Below are 15,420 nucleotides of genomic sequence, written 5' to 3' on the forward strand. Positions count from 1 at the left end.
TTAGTAAGGGCTATGACGAACAAATTCGAACCATATCAGTCAATCTGGCATCAGTGATTATTCCTGTCCTAGACAAATCTCAGAGTTTTAAACAAGAGTAATCGCGGGAATTGCTAAACGAACACTTGACCGATCAACTATGTATGTTCAAAATTATAGCTATTCTATCAGTGAAAACCCGATTTTGACACCTCCCTCCCTCTCTTCTTAATGCAACATTTTTAGGATTTGTTTAAAAGTCTGTTAACTTAAGGGATGTAATTTCGGAAAATTTATCTAATCCCCCTCCCATCAAACCACATACTTTGACTTTATTGCTCTACCGAACACAGCACGCAGTAGTAATATATTGATTTGGTGTCCTACAGTCTAATGTTAACCGACAAATTTTGGTCATTGCTTCCTGTTTTTTTTTTGTTTTGTGATATATGTATGTAAATTGATTTTTGGTTTTTGTTTCCAACTACCCGGTGAAACCTTCCAAACACGCGATCGATTCCTCATTCTCTATCCAGCATTTTCCGAACAAAGGTCCATCGATCGCCACTTGGTGTGCGCCTGATCGTTGCTCGGCTGCCAGAGGCCTTCGACACTTTTCACCGTCGAGAAGGTAACTTTGGGTGGTAGCTGAATGGCCGTTTGCAGACAGTGTGCAGTGTGTCTGCGATCGCTGACTAGCTCGCTCAGACTGCTAGTTGGGCAGACGCGGTGAGGAAACCTCGGAGATCCCTTGATCCTTTCACGCATCGTTGGCTGTTGTGCGGTCGTCAATGGAGGTCTCGACGTAGGAAGAATGAAGTTTACCTTGGGCTCCGATCCAAAAAGTCGAGGTGGCTCTTCGATCGACGGGGTGATGGTAAAAATGTCCGGTTTGCTCGTTCGATCGATGCTGGGGGAAGTTTCTTCTTCTACGACGGCCTCTGCGAAAATTGTCAGGGTCGAAGGACGGAGAGTTGAATTCTGACCATTTGAGATCGATGTCGAAGACAGCCTGTGTTCCCGAGAACCGAAAAAGTTCTTGATTCGTCCTAACACGCTAGCTGTTTCCTCAATGCTGGATGATCGATGACCTGAGCGATCACGACTTGTTTCGATTCTTGGCTGGGAGCTGAATGCAACGTTACGCTTCATCGGAGATAGCATCGGATCAACCGAAGGCCAGCTCGCACGTGGAATGATCGGTGGTAAAACGGATAGGAGCAGCATTGGAACACCTCCGGTTACTGGTGGATTTCTCACCGTAATATTGCTGAAAGCATCGCCAAATTCTAAAGGTAAGATGTTGGTATCCGATGACCGTGAAGACGATCGAGAAGTTCTATCGTTAAGTAGTTTCTCCAACCGGTTAATTTCGGCATCTAATAGTTCAATTTCTTTCCTGTAAACACGGTTTTGTACTTCCACTCGGAATTGAAGCTCCCTTCGATCGTCAACAACAAACCGCCGGGTGTTGAACTCGATCTTTAGCCCCATACTATGAATGATCGGGTCATACACTTCCCCTTTCTCGAATATGTCTTTCAACTTCGGAAGAAAAAGAAGGCATAGAGTTGCTGTTGTTGATATCAGTATAAATCCAGCGGTGATTGCAAACGCTAAAGTTACCCGTTCGTACAGAAGGTTGGCCAGCACTACAACACTTGCACTGGTAATAACTACTGAGTAAACCGATATTCCAATGTACTGAGAATCGTTCAATGCAGGGATTTTCACATGCCGAGTTTGCCAAGCCATATAGACCCCAACTATCAGCAATAGGCCCTTGTAAGCGTACAACATTCCCAACCAGCTCTCGTAATGTCGTGATCGACACAGCTCTACCTGCGGCAAGTACACGACTCCTCGATCGGTTGCGCTAATTTCCAACGTCAGATTGTGCAAGTGCCGCTCCATAGGATCAGCAGCCATCCAGAAGGAAACTACAAAGGCATCGAGCAGCAACAACGCACCGATTACCAATATCAGCTGAGTATCTCTGAGGATCTTGTCCTTACACAAACCTCCAGCACTGTGGGTGAACAACCGGTAGACTCGAAATGTTTTTGCAAACATGGCACCGAAGGCCAACGAAAACCCTGCTGAGAGGAAGTAAATCCTGGCCATACATATTGTGGAGAAGGTCACCGAAGACCACGGTAAGGTTGAGTGATCCAATCCCAACAGAATTGTGGCCATGTAAACCAGGATGCATCCGCAAACCGTTATGGTACTCAACTTTGGACTGGACAGTTTAATGGCCCTGAAATTGAAAGACAATATTACTACTTAATAGGTTATTCACAATTTAATTGACTTACTTGAGTTTTCTGAAGTGAAGGTTTAATCCAAGGAACAGAAACGAGATCGCCATTCCGAAAAGTGAGAGCACCACAACCGTGTAAAAGGCCAATGGTGCGATTGTGTCCACTCGCAGGCGAAGAATCCTCTTGGCGATTGGAACTTGCCCTGACTCCCAACGCACCGGTCCACAACCGGCGCAGCCAAAATCCAGAGTTCCATTCTTCGGATGGTAGAATGCAATCAACCGAAGCGCTCCCTGTTGGATCTGATGGAAGGAGGTTGTCCCAACGCGATCGGCTCCATCAAACGAAACCGGTCCCGAAATACCGTTGAACATCAGACTATCGAACTGCCGCAACAGCTCCTTGGCCATGTCGAACCGGGTGTAGTCGTAATGGGACAATCTGGTACGGTTAGGATGAGCCACCTGGGTCCACGTTCGTTCAGCTCCTCGTAGTGCCAGTGCCATCGCCCAGACGGCATCGTACGTTTGGGGAGCGTACTGGGAGACCGGGCCAGTAACGTTCATCTCCTGCAGCTTCCGCAGGAATATTTCGTTCGACTGCAAGAAAAGCAGGATATTTTTGAATTTTTGATTCAAATTGATTTGCTGGATGTTAAATATAAAATATGGTTCTCATATTGTATAGAAATCGGATATTTCGGCTTAGTTATCATATTTCAAGCAATCCCGTGAAAAAGAAAAAAAAGTTTTTCGCGTAATTAATTTTTTTAATCGATACGCCTAATTATGTAACCTATAAATAAAAAAAGTAACGGGATCAATTTTTTGTGTTGAGAAAAATAAAAAAATACAATTTTCATAGAATAACTTTGAACTTTGAACTTTAAACATTGAGTTTTGAACTTTGAACTTTGAACCTTGAACTTTGAACTTTGAACTTTGAACTATGAACTTTGAACTTTGAACTTTGAACTTTGAATTTTGAACTTTGAATTTTGAATTCTAAGCTTTGAACTTGTGTTTTCATGAAACAAATAAAATGGAAAAAAAGAATTTAAAGAAAGTCTTCTTCTTGTTTCGATAATAGTCGTTTTACCATCTTTATGGCATTCGCGACTTTATCAACGTTACAGTTGGCGGATCGTTATTGAAAAACTTATCCGGTACAACTGTGTTCGATGTTTACTCTTGGGCTCGAACTCGCGAACATCGGCTCAGGAGACAACAGACTTGCCAACTGAGCTATATCACAGATTCTAATATAACAAAGTGAAATTGTGAGGACAGCTTGAAAAAAACACAACTGAATTGTTTTGAGAACAAAATTTTATGAATTAGCTCTGCTGTAACTCACAAAATTAAGCGAGTTGAATAAAAAAAAATGACATACAAAATGGAAAAATAAATCAACTGAAAAAAGGCCACACATTTGCTTACCAAGCCACTGAGCGCCGTTCCCATGCCGACGATGCTGTTGTAGCTCGAAACCAGCAGAACATTTTCGACCACCTTCAGCAGGACGGACAGCGGACAGACGGCATCCCGGATCAGCCACCAGTAGGCAATGTGCATATCCTGCAGGATCCACGCATAGTCCGCTCCAAACATCCCCAAATGGTAGGCCTGCGAGCAGCAAACGGAAAACAGATCCCTAATCAGTAAAAGCTCTAGTAAAGGATAAATGGATTGATTACCTCGCAGAAAACTTTCGGAGCGATTTCGTGCGAAAAACTTCCAACAATTACCCGAATGTCCTTTTCCTGGAATCGGTCGTCAGAGAGAGAGCGAGAGAAAGTGATGGAAATGTCTGTCAATTCATGTATCTCGGAGTTGAGCCGGAAAACGTCAACTATAGCATAGCATGCAACAACCATATGTATCTTACAAGTTAAGTCTTACCTAAGGTGCCATCAAATCGATTTTACGACAAGCCAGAGAAGGTACAATTACAAATTACAGAATCACACTACCGAGCGAAAGAGTGGGGATATTTCTACATTTGAGGTTATCCTCGAGGTTGTCAACTAAAATTACTTGGAGAAAGAGCGACATGGTGGCGCATTCACGTGTTTGGTAATAATTTTTTACTATTTTGGTTTGGTGAGTGGAGATGATTGAGATTGGGCAAGGGTGTGACCTACGGTGATCGAACTTAGAGGTAAGTACTAGAAAGTGTTTTAATTTGAATAGGCAGTCTCAAACCAATCGCAAATACCCGAAGCAACATGAGCTGCTCCTTGAAATCGGTTTCAGCGAACGAAATTGTGGCCGCGCAGGTGATGTTGGCACGCTCTAGTTCGGTGACCAGATCGTTCACGGCCAGCGAGTGACCTTCTTCGTTCTCGGAAAAAGTGGCCACCGTGTCCCAGCCAAAGTGCTTGATGAACGCTATTCGTGCCGGATTGTGGGATGAGTCCGGGGCAACCGTACGATAAAATAGTGGGAATTCCCTTCGATCGCTCAGAGCCGGCGAAGTTGACCCGAAAGATACCTGAAGGGGAGCGATCGCAAATAGTTAATTGGTAAGTTAAGGTACTTTTATTAAACATACCTGCACGATGTTCCAGTAGGGGACGACTTTGGCCAGACTTTCGGTCACCTCGGAACAGGCAGATCCCAGAACCATGATGATCCGTTTGTCCTGATTGGCGTACAGCGCGTGGAAGAAACGATCGATCCCCACGCCTGGGTCGCACTGAAATCGGGAGCAAAGAGGAAAAAAAACGTTAATTTAAGAAAAAATTTGAAATTTTTGTTCAACAAGATGTTCATTTTGTCCAAGATGGATGGATTGTAGAGTGTTCCATAAAAAAAGGCAAAAAAAGATCAGATGCTAAATTTTATCTCTTGTATCTCTCAATGAGGGCCATATATCTAAATATGTTTTTGATTTTTAAACCACAAAAAGTCGATATATAGTGTTAAGTCCAAAAGAAATTTTAGATCAAAAATTGAATTTCTGAGACGATTTTTAGGCACCAGACCATTTAATGAAGTATTTTCGAATTGGCTTCCATGTGATGGAAACCGCAAAAGATACAGCATCAAGGGAAGGAATGATGCGTGGAGTTCCCTACCAAACACTTCACAGGATTTTTTAATACATTTATGACTATACAGTAGGTTGTTCAAAAGGTAAGATTGATAAAAAACAAAAGAAGATGATTGATCTCACCATTAACTACCGAAGTTTGACGCAGATACAAATGTCGGTTGATTGATGACACCTGGAATCGCTTCCAGTTTTAAGATGTTATTTCTTGCGGACTTCAGCTATCTTCAAAATTTTGCTGTCTACAGCTTCTCCAAGGTGTATTATTTGAATTTGATCAGATCCCATTCACAATTTCCTTCACAAAACTCGTTTTCCAGTTAAATGTTAACTTAACACTCAGTGTACTACGAACTTATTCAAAAGTTTCTTAAGCAGTAAATTTCAGTAAATTTCACACAAAATGTCTCTTCAGAGAACTTTTAACACTTAAATTGAATTAGGTTGTTGAAAATTCATTATTTTATATGAAATTAATTTCAAATTTTTGGAGCCAAACCAACACGTGATGACAGATTGGCATACGCCTACTTCTCCCACTTCAAAATCACCTTATAAGCTAGGATTGTCAATGAAATAAATTGTCGCTGCTAAGAAAAAGCCAGTATGAATAATAAAAATAAATCTCTTCAAAATTTCGTTACTGACGACACTTTTTTAATCATATTTAAAAAAAACACTCATTTTACTATCGACAGAAAAAAAAATGACAAAAATGACAAAAATGACAAAAATGACAAAAATGACAAAAATGACAAAATCGACAAAATCGACAAAAATGACAAATATGACAAAAATGACAAAAATGACAAAAATGACAAAAATGACAAAAATGACAAAAATGACAAAAATGACAAAAATGACAAAAATGACAAAAATGACAAAAATGACAAAAATGACAAAAATGACAAAAATGACAAAAATGACAAAAATGACAAAAATGACAAAAATGACAAAAATGACAAAAATGACAAAAATGACAAAAATGACAAAAATGACAAAAATGACAAAAATGACAAAAATGACAAAAATGACAAAAATGACAAAAATGACAAAAATGACAAAAATGACAAAAATGACAAAAATGACAAAAATGACAAAAATGACAAAAATGACAAAAATGACAAAAATGACAAAAATGACAAAAATGACAAAAATGACAAAAATGACAAAAATGACAAAAATGACAAAAATGACAAAAATGACAAAAATGACAAAAATGACAAAAATGACAAAAATGACAAAAATGACAAAAATGACAAAAATGACAAAAATGACAAAAATGACAAAAATGACAAAAATGACAAAAATGACAAAAATGACATATATGACAAAAATGACAAAAAGGACAAAAATGACAAAAATGACAAAAATGACAAAAATGACAAAAATGACAAAAATGACAAAAATGACAAAAATGACAAAAATGACAAAAATGACAAAAATGACAAAAATGACAAAAATGACAAAAATGACAAAAATGACAAAAATGACAAAAATGACAAAAATGACAAAAATGACAAAAATGACAAAAATGACAAAAATGACAAAAATGACAAAAATGACAAAAATGAAAAAAATGACAAAAATTACAAAAATTACAAAAATTACAAAAATTACAAAAATTACAAAAATTTCAAAAATTACAAAAATTACAAAAATGACAAAAATTACAAAAATAACAAAAATTATAAAAATTACAAAAATTACAAAAATTACAAAAAATTACAAAAATTACAAAAATTACAAAAATAACAAAAATTACAAAAATTACAAAAATTACAAAAATTACAAAAATTACAAAAATGACAAAAATGACAAAAATGACAAAAATGACAAAAATGACAAAAATGACAAAAATGACAAAAATGACAAAAATGACAAAAATGACAAAATCTTTAAATGTTTAAGTCACCGTTGTTGTTATCTTCTCGTTTTTTGGATTGATTTTTTTTCGGTGATTCAATGAAATAACTGCCGTGTACACACGGCACCGAAAAAAAATCAATCCAAAAAACGAGAAGAAAAATGACAAAAATGACAAAAATGACAAAAATGACAAAAATGACAAAAATGACAAAAATGACAAAAATGACAAAAATTACAAAAATTACAAAAATTACAAAAATTACAAAAATGACAAAAATGACAAAAATGACAAAAATGACAAAAATTACAAAAATTACAAAAATGACAAAAATGACAAAAATGACAAAAATGACAAAAATGACAAAAATGACAAAAATGACAAAAATGACAAAAATGACAAAAATGACAAAAATGACAAAAATGACAAAAATGACAAAAATGACAAAAATGACAAAAATGACAAAAATGACAAAAATGACAAAAATGACAAAAATGACAAAAATGACAAAAATGACAAAAATGACAAAAATGACAAAAATGACAAAAATGACAAAAATGACAAAAATGACAAAAATGACAAAAATGACAAAAATGACAAAAATGACAAAAATGACAAAAATGACAAAAATGACAAAAATGACAAAAATGACAAAAATGACAAAAATGACAAAAATGACAAAAATGACAAAAATGACAAAAATGACAAAAATGACAAAAATGACAAAAATGACAAAAATGACAAAAATGACAAAAATGACAAAAATGACAAAAATGACAAAAATGACAAAAATGACAAAAATGACAAAAATGACAAAAATGACAAAAATGACAAAAATGACAAAAATGACAAAAATGACAAAAATGACAAAAATGACAAAAATGACAAAAATGACAAAAATGACAAAAATGACAAAAATGACAAAAATGACAAAAATGACAAAAATGAAAAAAATGACAAAAATGACAAAAATGACAAAAATGACAAAAATGACAAAAATGACAAAAATGACAAAAATGACAAAAATGACAAAAATGACAAAAATGACAAAAATGACAAAAATGACAAAAATGACAAAAATGACAAAAATGACAAAAATGACAAAAATGACAAAAATGACAAAAATGACAAAAATGACAAAAATGACAAAAATGACAAAAATGACAAAAATGACAAAAATGACAAAAATGACAAAAATGACAAAAATGACAAAAATAACAAAAATGACAAAAATGACAAAAATGACAAAAATGACAAAAATGACAAAAATGACAAAAATGACAGAAATGACAAAAATGACAAAAATGACAAAAATGACAAAAATGACAAAAATGACAAAAATGACAAAAATGACAAAAATGACAAAAATGACAAAAATGAACAAAAATTACAAAAATTACAAAAATTACAAAAATTACAAAAATGACAAAAATGACAAAAATGACAAAAATGACAAAAATGACAAAAATGACAAAAATGACAAAAATGACAAAAATGACAAAAATGACAAAAATGACAAAAATGACAAAAATGACATATATGACAAAAATGACAAAAAAGACAAAAATGACAAAAATGACAAAAATGACAAAAATGACAAAAATGACAAAAATGACAAAAATGACAAAAATGACAAAAATGACAAAAATGACAAAAATGACAAAAATGACAAAAATGACAAAAATGACAAAAATGACAAAATCTTTAAATGTTTAAGTCACCGTTGTTGTTATCTTCTCGTTTTTTGGATTGATTTTTTTTCGGTGATTCAATGAAATAACTGCCGTGTGTACACGGCAGTTATTTCATTGAATCACCGAAAAAAAATCAATCCAAAAAACGAGAAGAAAAATGACAAAAATGACAAAAATGACAAAAGTGACAAAAATGACAAAAATGACAAAAATTACAAAAATTACAAAAATTACAAAAATTACAAAAATTACAAAAATGACAAAAATGACAAAAATTACAAAAATTACAAAAATTACAAAAATTACAAAAATTACAAAAATGACAAAAATGACAAAAATGACAAAAATGACAAAAATGACAAAAATGACAAAAATGACAAAAAAGACAAAAATGACAAAACTGACAAAAATGACAAAAATGACAAAAATGACAAAAATGACAAAAATGACAAAACTGACAAAAATGACAAAAATGACAAAAATGACAAAAATGACAAAAATGACAAAAATGACAAAACTGACAAAAATGACAAAAATGACAAAAATGACAAAAATGACAAAAATGACAAAAATGACAAAAATGACAAAAATGACAAAAATGACAAAAATGACAAAAATGACAAAAATGACAAAAATGACAAAAATGACAAAAATGACAAAAATGACAAAAATGACAAAAATGACAAAAATGACAAAAATGACAAAAATGACAAAAATGACAAAAATGACAAAAATGGCAAAAATGACAAAAATGACAAAAATGGCAAAAATGACAAAAATGACAAAAATGACAAAAATGACAAAAATGACAAAAATGACAAAAATGACAAAAATGACAAAAATGACAAAAATGACAAAAATGACAAAAATGACAAAAATGACAAAAATGACAAAAATGACAAAAATGACAAAAATGACAAAAATGACAAAAAATGACAAAAATGACAAAAATGACAAAAATGACAAAAATGACAAAAATGACAAAAATGACAAAAATGACAAAAATGACAAAAATGACAAAAATGACAAAAATGACAAAAATGACAAAAATGACAAAAATGACAAAAATGACAAAAATGACAAAAATGACAAAAATGACAAAAATGACAAAAATGACAAAAATGACAAAAATGACAAAAATGACAAAAATGACAAAAATGACAAAAATGACAAAAATGACAAAAATGACAAAAATGACAAAAATGACAAAAATGACAAAAATGACAAAAATGACAAAAATGACAAAACTGACAAAATTGGCAAAATTGTCAAAATTGACAAAAATGGCAAAAATGACAAAAATAACAAAAATGACAATAATGACAATAATGACAATAATGACAAAAATGACAAAAATGACAAAAATGACAAAATAAAATGGTGTTTTCGCTGTATAATGTAAGTTTTAAAAGCCAATTAATACTCAACTGATAATTTAAAAGTTACACTATCATGTTCGAATAAAACTTTATAATTGAACGATTAAAATTGTTAAAACAAAGAAATGTCAAACATCCATGGATATTGAAGACATTTCCAGTGAAAGCTTCTTAGCCATTTTGCTCGAAGGATCGTATTTTCTAAACCAACAGATTGAACGCTTCCCTGGAGATAATATAACACACGTAAGTATGAGCAACAGAAACATCCACATCACATGTTGATATTTTGCGGCTGCTGCTGTACGGAACTTTCTCATCTCATCTGATCTCCTACATGCATTGAAGCGAGATTGACGTGGGGGAAGAAGGGTGGGGGGCAAAATTGGCGCAAAACGGAAACCCTCTCGGTGTTTTGTTTTAATTTAGTTTCCAAAGTTTGGAGATCCGGGCTGCTCGCATGTCCACCGGGCGGTTTAACCTAAACGAGGATTGATAGGACAGAAACAAAAACGGGAACAAGCATGGTGGGTCATGATGCGGCGTGATAAGCAAGCAAGCAAACGGGGAAGTGTGTTTTTGACCATTGTAATTTGGAAGATAATAGGATTGTTAGCTTTGCGATACTTTGCATCCGATATGTTCGAGTTGCTTTTTCCTAGTTCGTTCCATGGGAGGGCTCTGTCAAAAACAAAAAGTGGAGAAAAAAAATTCAACACATCCGTTTGTATTGCGATGAAAACGTTTTCGTGTACTATTGTGGTTAACTTCTATCCCTGGAAAAGGAACTGTAATGGATTGCTTTTTTTTTGTTTTTGGGTTACCGCCTTTTTCATCAAGAGGTTTTTAATACATCAACAACTTTCAACCAGAAAAAACAGCTCCCATTCTGGCATCCCAGCCAGAAATAAATGGTGAAATCGATCTCGAATCTGAAATGTGAAATCTGAAATCTGAAATCTGAAATCTGAAATCTGAAATCTGAAATCTGAAATCTAAAATCTGAAATCTGAAATCTGAAATCTGAAATCTGAAATCTGAAATCTGAAATCTGAAATCTGAAATCTGAAATCTGAAATCTGAAATCTGAAATCTGAAATCTGAAATCTGAAATCTGAAATCTGAAATCTGAAATCTGAAATCTGAAATCTGAAATCTGAAATCTGAAATCTGAAATCTGAAATCTGAAATCTGAAATCTGAAATCTGAAATCTGAAATCTGAAATCTGAAATCTGAAATCTGAAATCTGAAATCTGAAATCTGAAATCTGAAATCTGAAATCTGAAATCTGAAATCTGAAATCTGAAATCTGAAATCTGAAATCTGAAATCTGATATCTGATATCTGAAATCTGAAATCTGAAATCTGATATCTGAAATCTGAAATCTGAAATCTGAAATCTAAAATTTGAAATCTGAAATCTGAATCTGAAATCTGAATCTGAAATCTGAATCTGAAATCTGAAATCTGAATCTGAATCTGAAATCTAAAAGTCAAAAAAACATGTTACGAAAAAAAAATAGATCAGCTACGGAATGCCCTTGAAAAAGAGAAAGCTTAAGTTAGAAGCTAGTCATACGGTGCACATACAGAAATATTTTTAATGCGGAAATCTTGCGTTAGTATAATCAGATGGAGTAGGCGATGCCTTTTGCCAACCGTACGCGTTTTTCTCTTTGTCCGCGAAAATTTCATAAAATCCTGAATTTAACATCGGAAAATGGACATAAAATCGTTTAAAGTGTTCAAAGTGAAGGCTGGGATAAAGTATAAAAGTTTTCACCTGAAAAACCCCGGTGAAATATATTTGATTATACAAGTGAAATAGAAGTGTTCCATCCATAAATTTTATCGTTTTACGATCTACTCGATTGTATCCCCGGCGAGTGATAAAACCTTGATATATATGATAAATTTTACAGCCGAAAAAACGTGACTTGACAATTCTGCAAAGGCCTACTCTTTTTCTGAAGTGAAAGAATTTCATCTCATTTCAAATAATCATCCTTATGCTTAACATTCCAAATTTGAAAATTCTTAATTTCTGATAATGTGAATTTATCCACAAAACGTCATAAAATAATAGAGAGCTCTTCTACTGAAACTAAAGAAACAGAAATCATCCAAAATTTATGCTTTTCTTTTATCACTTCCTGGAATGTGAAAAGATCAACTCCCTCGAGTATTTCGTAAGCGTTTTCCAACAACATCAGAAGACAGTGTGCCGTATCACTCGAACTTACCTTCGTATCATTTGTCAGCAACTTGAGCGTGTATCCGAACAGCAATCCCCTGCGATTAATGTGTTGAACTGCCAGCTGAGCGGCCGCCAGTTCACTGAATCCCTCGGGCCTTGAGCCGTGCTGTCCGGTGCTCAGCTCGAACAGTCCCAGAATGGACACCTCCCGTTGTCGCTTCCGGCCACTTCCGGCCGGTCGAGTCCGCTCGAATGCCGTATTGATTGAATTCCTATTCAACACTTTGGTGTCATTCACCAGTAGCACCGATTTATCAATGCTTCGCAGCATCCGACTGCGTGCCTCACTCACCCACTCCCGGCTTGACGTCAAGCTTTCAAAGTTCTCCCACGAGGACGCAGGCGAAGGCGAAGAAAAAGCAATGTAACATCCGAAGGGCTCCACCAGACACACTAAGAGGATAACGGCCAGCCACAGGAGCATTGTTTCAGTTCGAAAATTGATACACACTCGTTAAACCCTTTTGCTTCGGTTTGCTTTTCCCGCTTCTTCTGGTCTGGTCGGAAAGCCGTCAGTCACATTCCGGATGACACATTCCCAATCCCAACTGCACTCATAGAAAAGGATGCTTCACATGGCAGGAAGCAATCTGTCGGCCACTCTCGGAAGAACCTCCGTCCCGGATGAAAGCTGTCAACCAACTGGATCTGTGATAAGAGCAGACAATGGGATTAGTTCCTCGTCTCGCCCTTAGTTGGTGAGAGAATGATTTCCCCAAGAGAGAATTGAGTAGTTGAGAGCATTCGCATCCCACCCACAATAAACATTCACCCACCCACCCATCAACATCAACAGCATCATATTGCAAGGAAAGCAAAAACAGCACGTGCTTGATCTCGAGAGATGCAACGATCCGATAACGAGTGCTTATCTTCTCCATCTACACACCTAAGTATCTACCTACCCATCTTCGTATGACTTCGTCTTCTTACTTCACAGCCTCAAATCAAAGCCCGGGAGACAAGATTCTTGGATGGTTTCTTCCATTCATTTGGGGCTTTGAGCCTGGAGCCTGGAGGAATTTTCCCGACACGGCTGACCGACAACACCATTGGGGAAGGTTAGTGCTGCTGCTGCTGCTTGTAAGAATAAATTTTAACTCCCGAGAAGTTTTGTTAATTAAGTGGTTTTCGATGTTTCCGGAACAAAGCCACTGCCCTTCGCTTGTAGGTGTAGAAGAAAGTGGTGGAGGGAGTAGAACTTTTCACTGTCTTTTGAAAAACAATTGCATCCTGTGACGAAAAGTTGTCGGTCTATTTTGAAAACTAAATTCAGTAGAGCATCTGATATGACGGGAAATGTGGATTCAATCAAAGCAATCAAAGAAATTTGATTTGTTGGAATTATAGTCGGGAAGCAGAAGTTTAAACATCATTAAAGTTTTTATACAACAGTCAGTAGTTTTGCGTGAAGAAAAGGCATTGATTATTTGAACCACACGTGTGAGCAGTGAACTAAAGTTTTAGTGGGATCAAAAGAAGATATTTCGGACGGAAAAGTTCAAAAGAACAAGTAGAACTAGTTCAATGGTTATAACCATCTATAACGAAAATTTGTGACGAAAGTGTGAACTGTTCCACACCCACGTAAATAAGACAGACGTAATTCGCATTTTTTTCTATTGCAGAAGCAACCTCAAGAATTGAACCTACTTCAACGTATTCCTTGAGCAGTCAGCGGATTCACAGGTGATAACTAGCAATGCCCAGCATGTCCCAGAACCATTGAGCTCAGATGGACAGTCTCAAACAGAGATGATTCCCGTGACTCACCCAGGTGTTCAATCTATCACATTAAATATCAATTGAAAATAATATTTATTTATGAGCCTTTAGAATTTGACACATAAAAGATTTATCCAAATAGGTAGTCTTTCCGGAAAATTAAGTAAAATTTAAATCAATTAAATTTTAAAAATAAACAGAGCCAAAAAACAAATGCTCTTGGTCGGAAGTTCAACACGAAAGGATCGAACACATAAGATTGCGTCAGATCGGACAAAAAATCACACAGGCGGTGCTCTCATATGCTGTCTCTTCTGCTTTTTTTTATTATAAAGACTTTCAGCAAATGCTTATCCAACTTCAGCGATAATTGCTAAAAAGGTAGGTACATAAAAAGAATACAATAAACGGTGTTAACATATAAAACTATTTTAATATCCTTCAATCAGCTTTTTTAACCCTCCAAAGCTGACCCGAAGCGCTCATTTCAAATAACTTTGTCATCATTCCAATATACTGAAGAACTGGGAATTTTGACAGACCAAGTATGTTCTAAGAAAATAATGATCAAATTAACGAAAAAAAACTAAAATTTAAGTTTTGAAAATCGGTTCGTTGGGAAATTAAATACAGATAAGCAAAGCCAAAATTGGAAGTCGTTTTTTTAAAGTAAGATTTTTTTCTACCGGACGATCTTAGATAGCGGTCAAAACTTTCATTGGACTCCAACATGTCTATACATTGTCGGATAGATGGATTCTTGATGATTTTAAACATCAATGAAACGCTTAAATACAGAAAAACTGTCAGAAGTTATGAGTATTTTAAAAATAAAATTGATTTTTCGAACTTTTTACTTTCTGAGCCAGTTTCTGATATCCTGGTAATACATGCCGACTTTATTTTGAAATGTTGAGTAATTAGAATAAATTACCTACACAATGAATATAATATCATCAAAATCGGTTAACATTTGCAGCCAGGGAACGAAATCAAACTTTAATTCAAATTTCCCCGAAACTGAAACGAAGACTTTTTGGAACTTGAAGTCCATGGAAGGCTATTTGAGACCCAATTTGTAACTTTTATACTGTATAGAAGTGATTGACATGTCACAAAAAGGCTATTTAAGGAACTTTTTGGAACTTGATTTCCATGGAAGGCTATTTGAGACCTTATTTGTAGTTTTAATACTGATGG

The 15,420-nt window shown here is 35.1% G+C and overlaps 2 protein-coding genes across 3 annotated transcripts in view; one reads left to right on the forward strand and one right to left on the reverse strand.

Annotated features, from left to right (window-relative positions):
• Nucleotides 1-303: 303 nt before the first annotated feature.
• Nucleotides 304-14,768, reverse strand: LOC129747420 (gamma-aminobutyric acid type B receptor subunit 2). Of its 2 annotated transcripts, none has more exons than XM_055741629.1 (8): nt 13,401-14,768; nt 12,482-13,143; nt 4,797-4,940; nt 4,461-4,736; nt 3,940-4,005; nt 3,683-3,868; nt 2,298-2,842; nt 304-2,239 (listed from the first exon to the last, which is right to left on the reverse strand). In XM_055741629.1, the coding sequence occupies exons 2-8, from the start codon at nt 12,917-12,919 to the stop codon at nt 508-510; spliced, it is 3,387 nt and encodes a 1,128-aa protein (XP_055597604.1). In that variant the 5' UTR covers nt 12,920-13,143; nt 13,401-14,768; the 3' UTR covers nt 304-507. The 2 variants fall into 2 exon arrangements, with proteins under 2 accessions (XP_055597604.1, XP_055597605.1); XM_055741630.1 differs by lacking the exon at nt 13,401-14,768 and adding an exon at nt 13,276-13,294.
• LOC129749578 (ETV5-related protein Ets96B) overlaps nt 13,062-15,420 on the forward strand; it is a 54,754-nt gene continuing 52,395 nt past the window's right edge. The window contains exons 1-2 of the mRNA XM_055744605.1: nt 13,062-13,145; nt 13,436-13,556. Of these exons, the coding sequence (XP_055600580.1) occupies nt 13,062-13,145; nt 13,436-13,556 (205 nt within the window). The remainder of the gene's footprint in view (nt 13,146-13,435; nt 13,557-15,420) is intronic.

This window comes from Uranotaenia lowii, chromosome 2 (genome assembly GCF_029784155.1).
Source record: "Uranotaenia lowii strain MFRU-FL chromosome 2, ASM2978415v1, whole genome shotgun sequence".
Lineage (NCBI taxonomy): Eukaryota > Metazoa > Arthropoda > Insecta > Diptera > Culicidae > Uranotaenia > Uranotaenia lowii.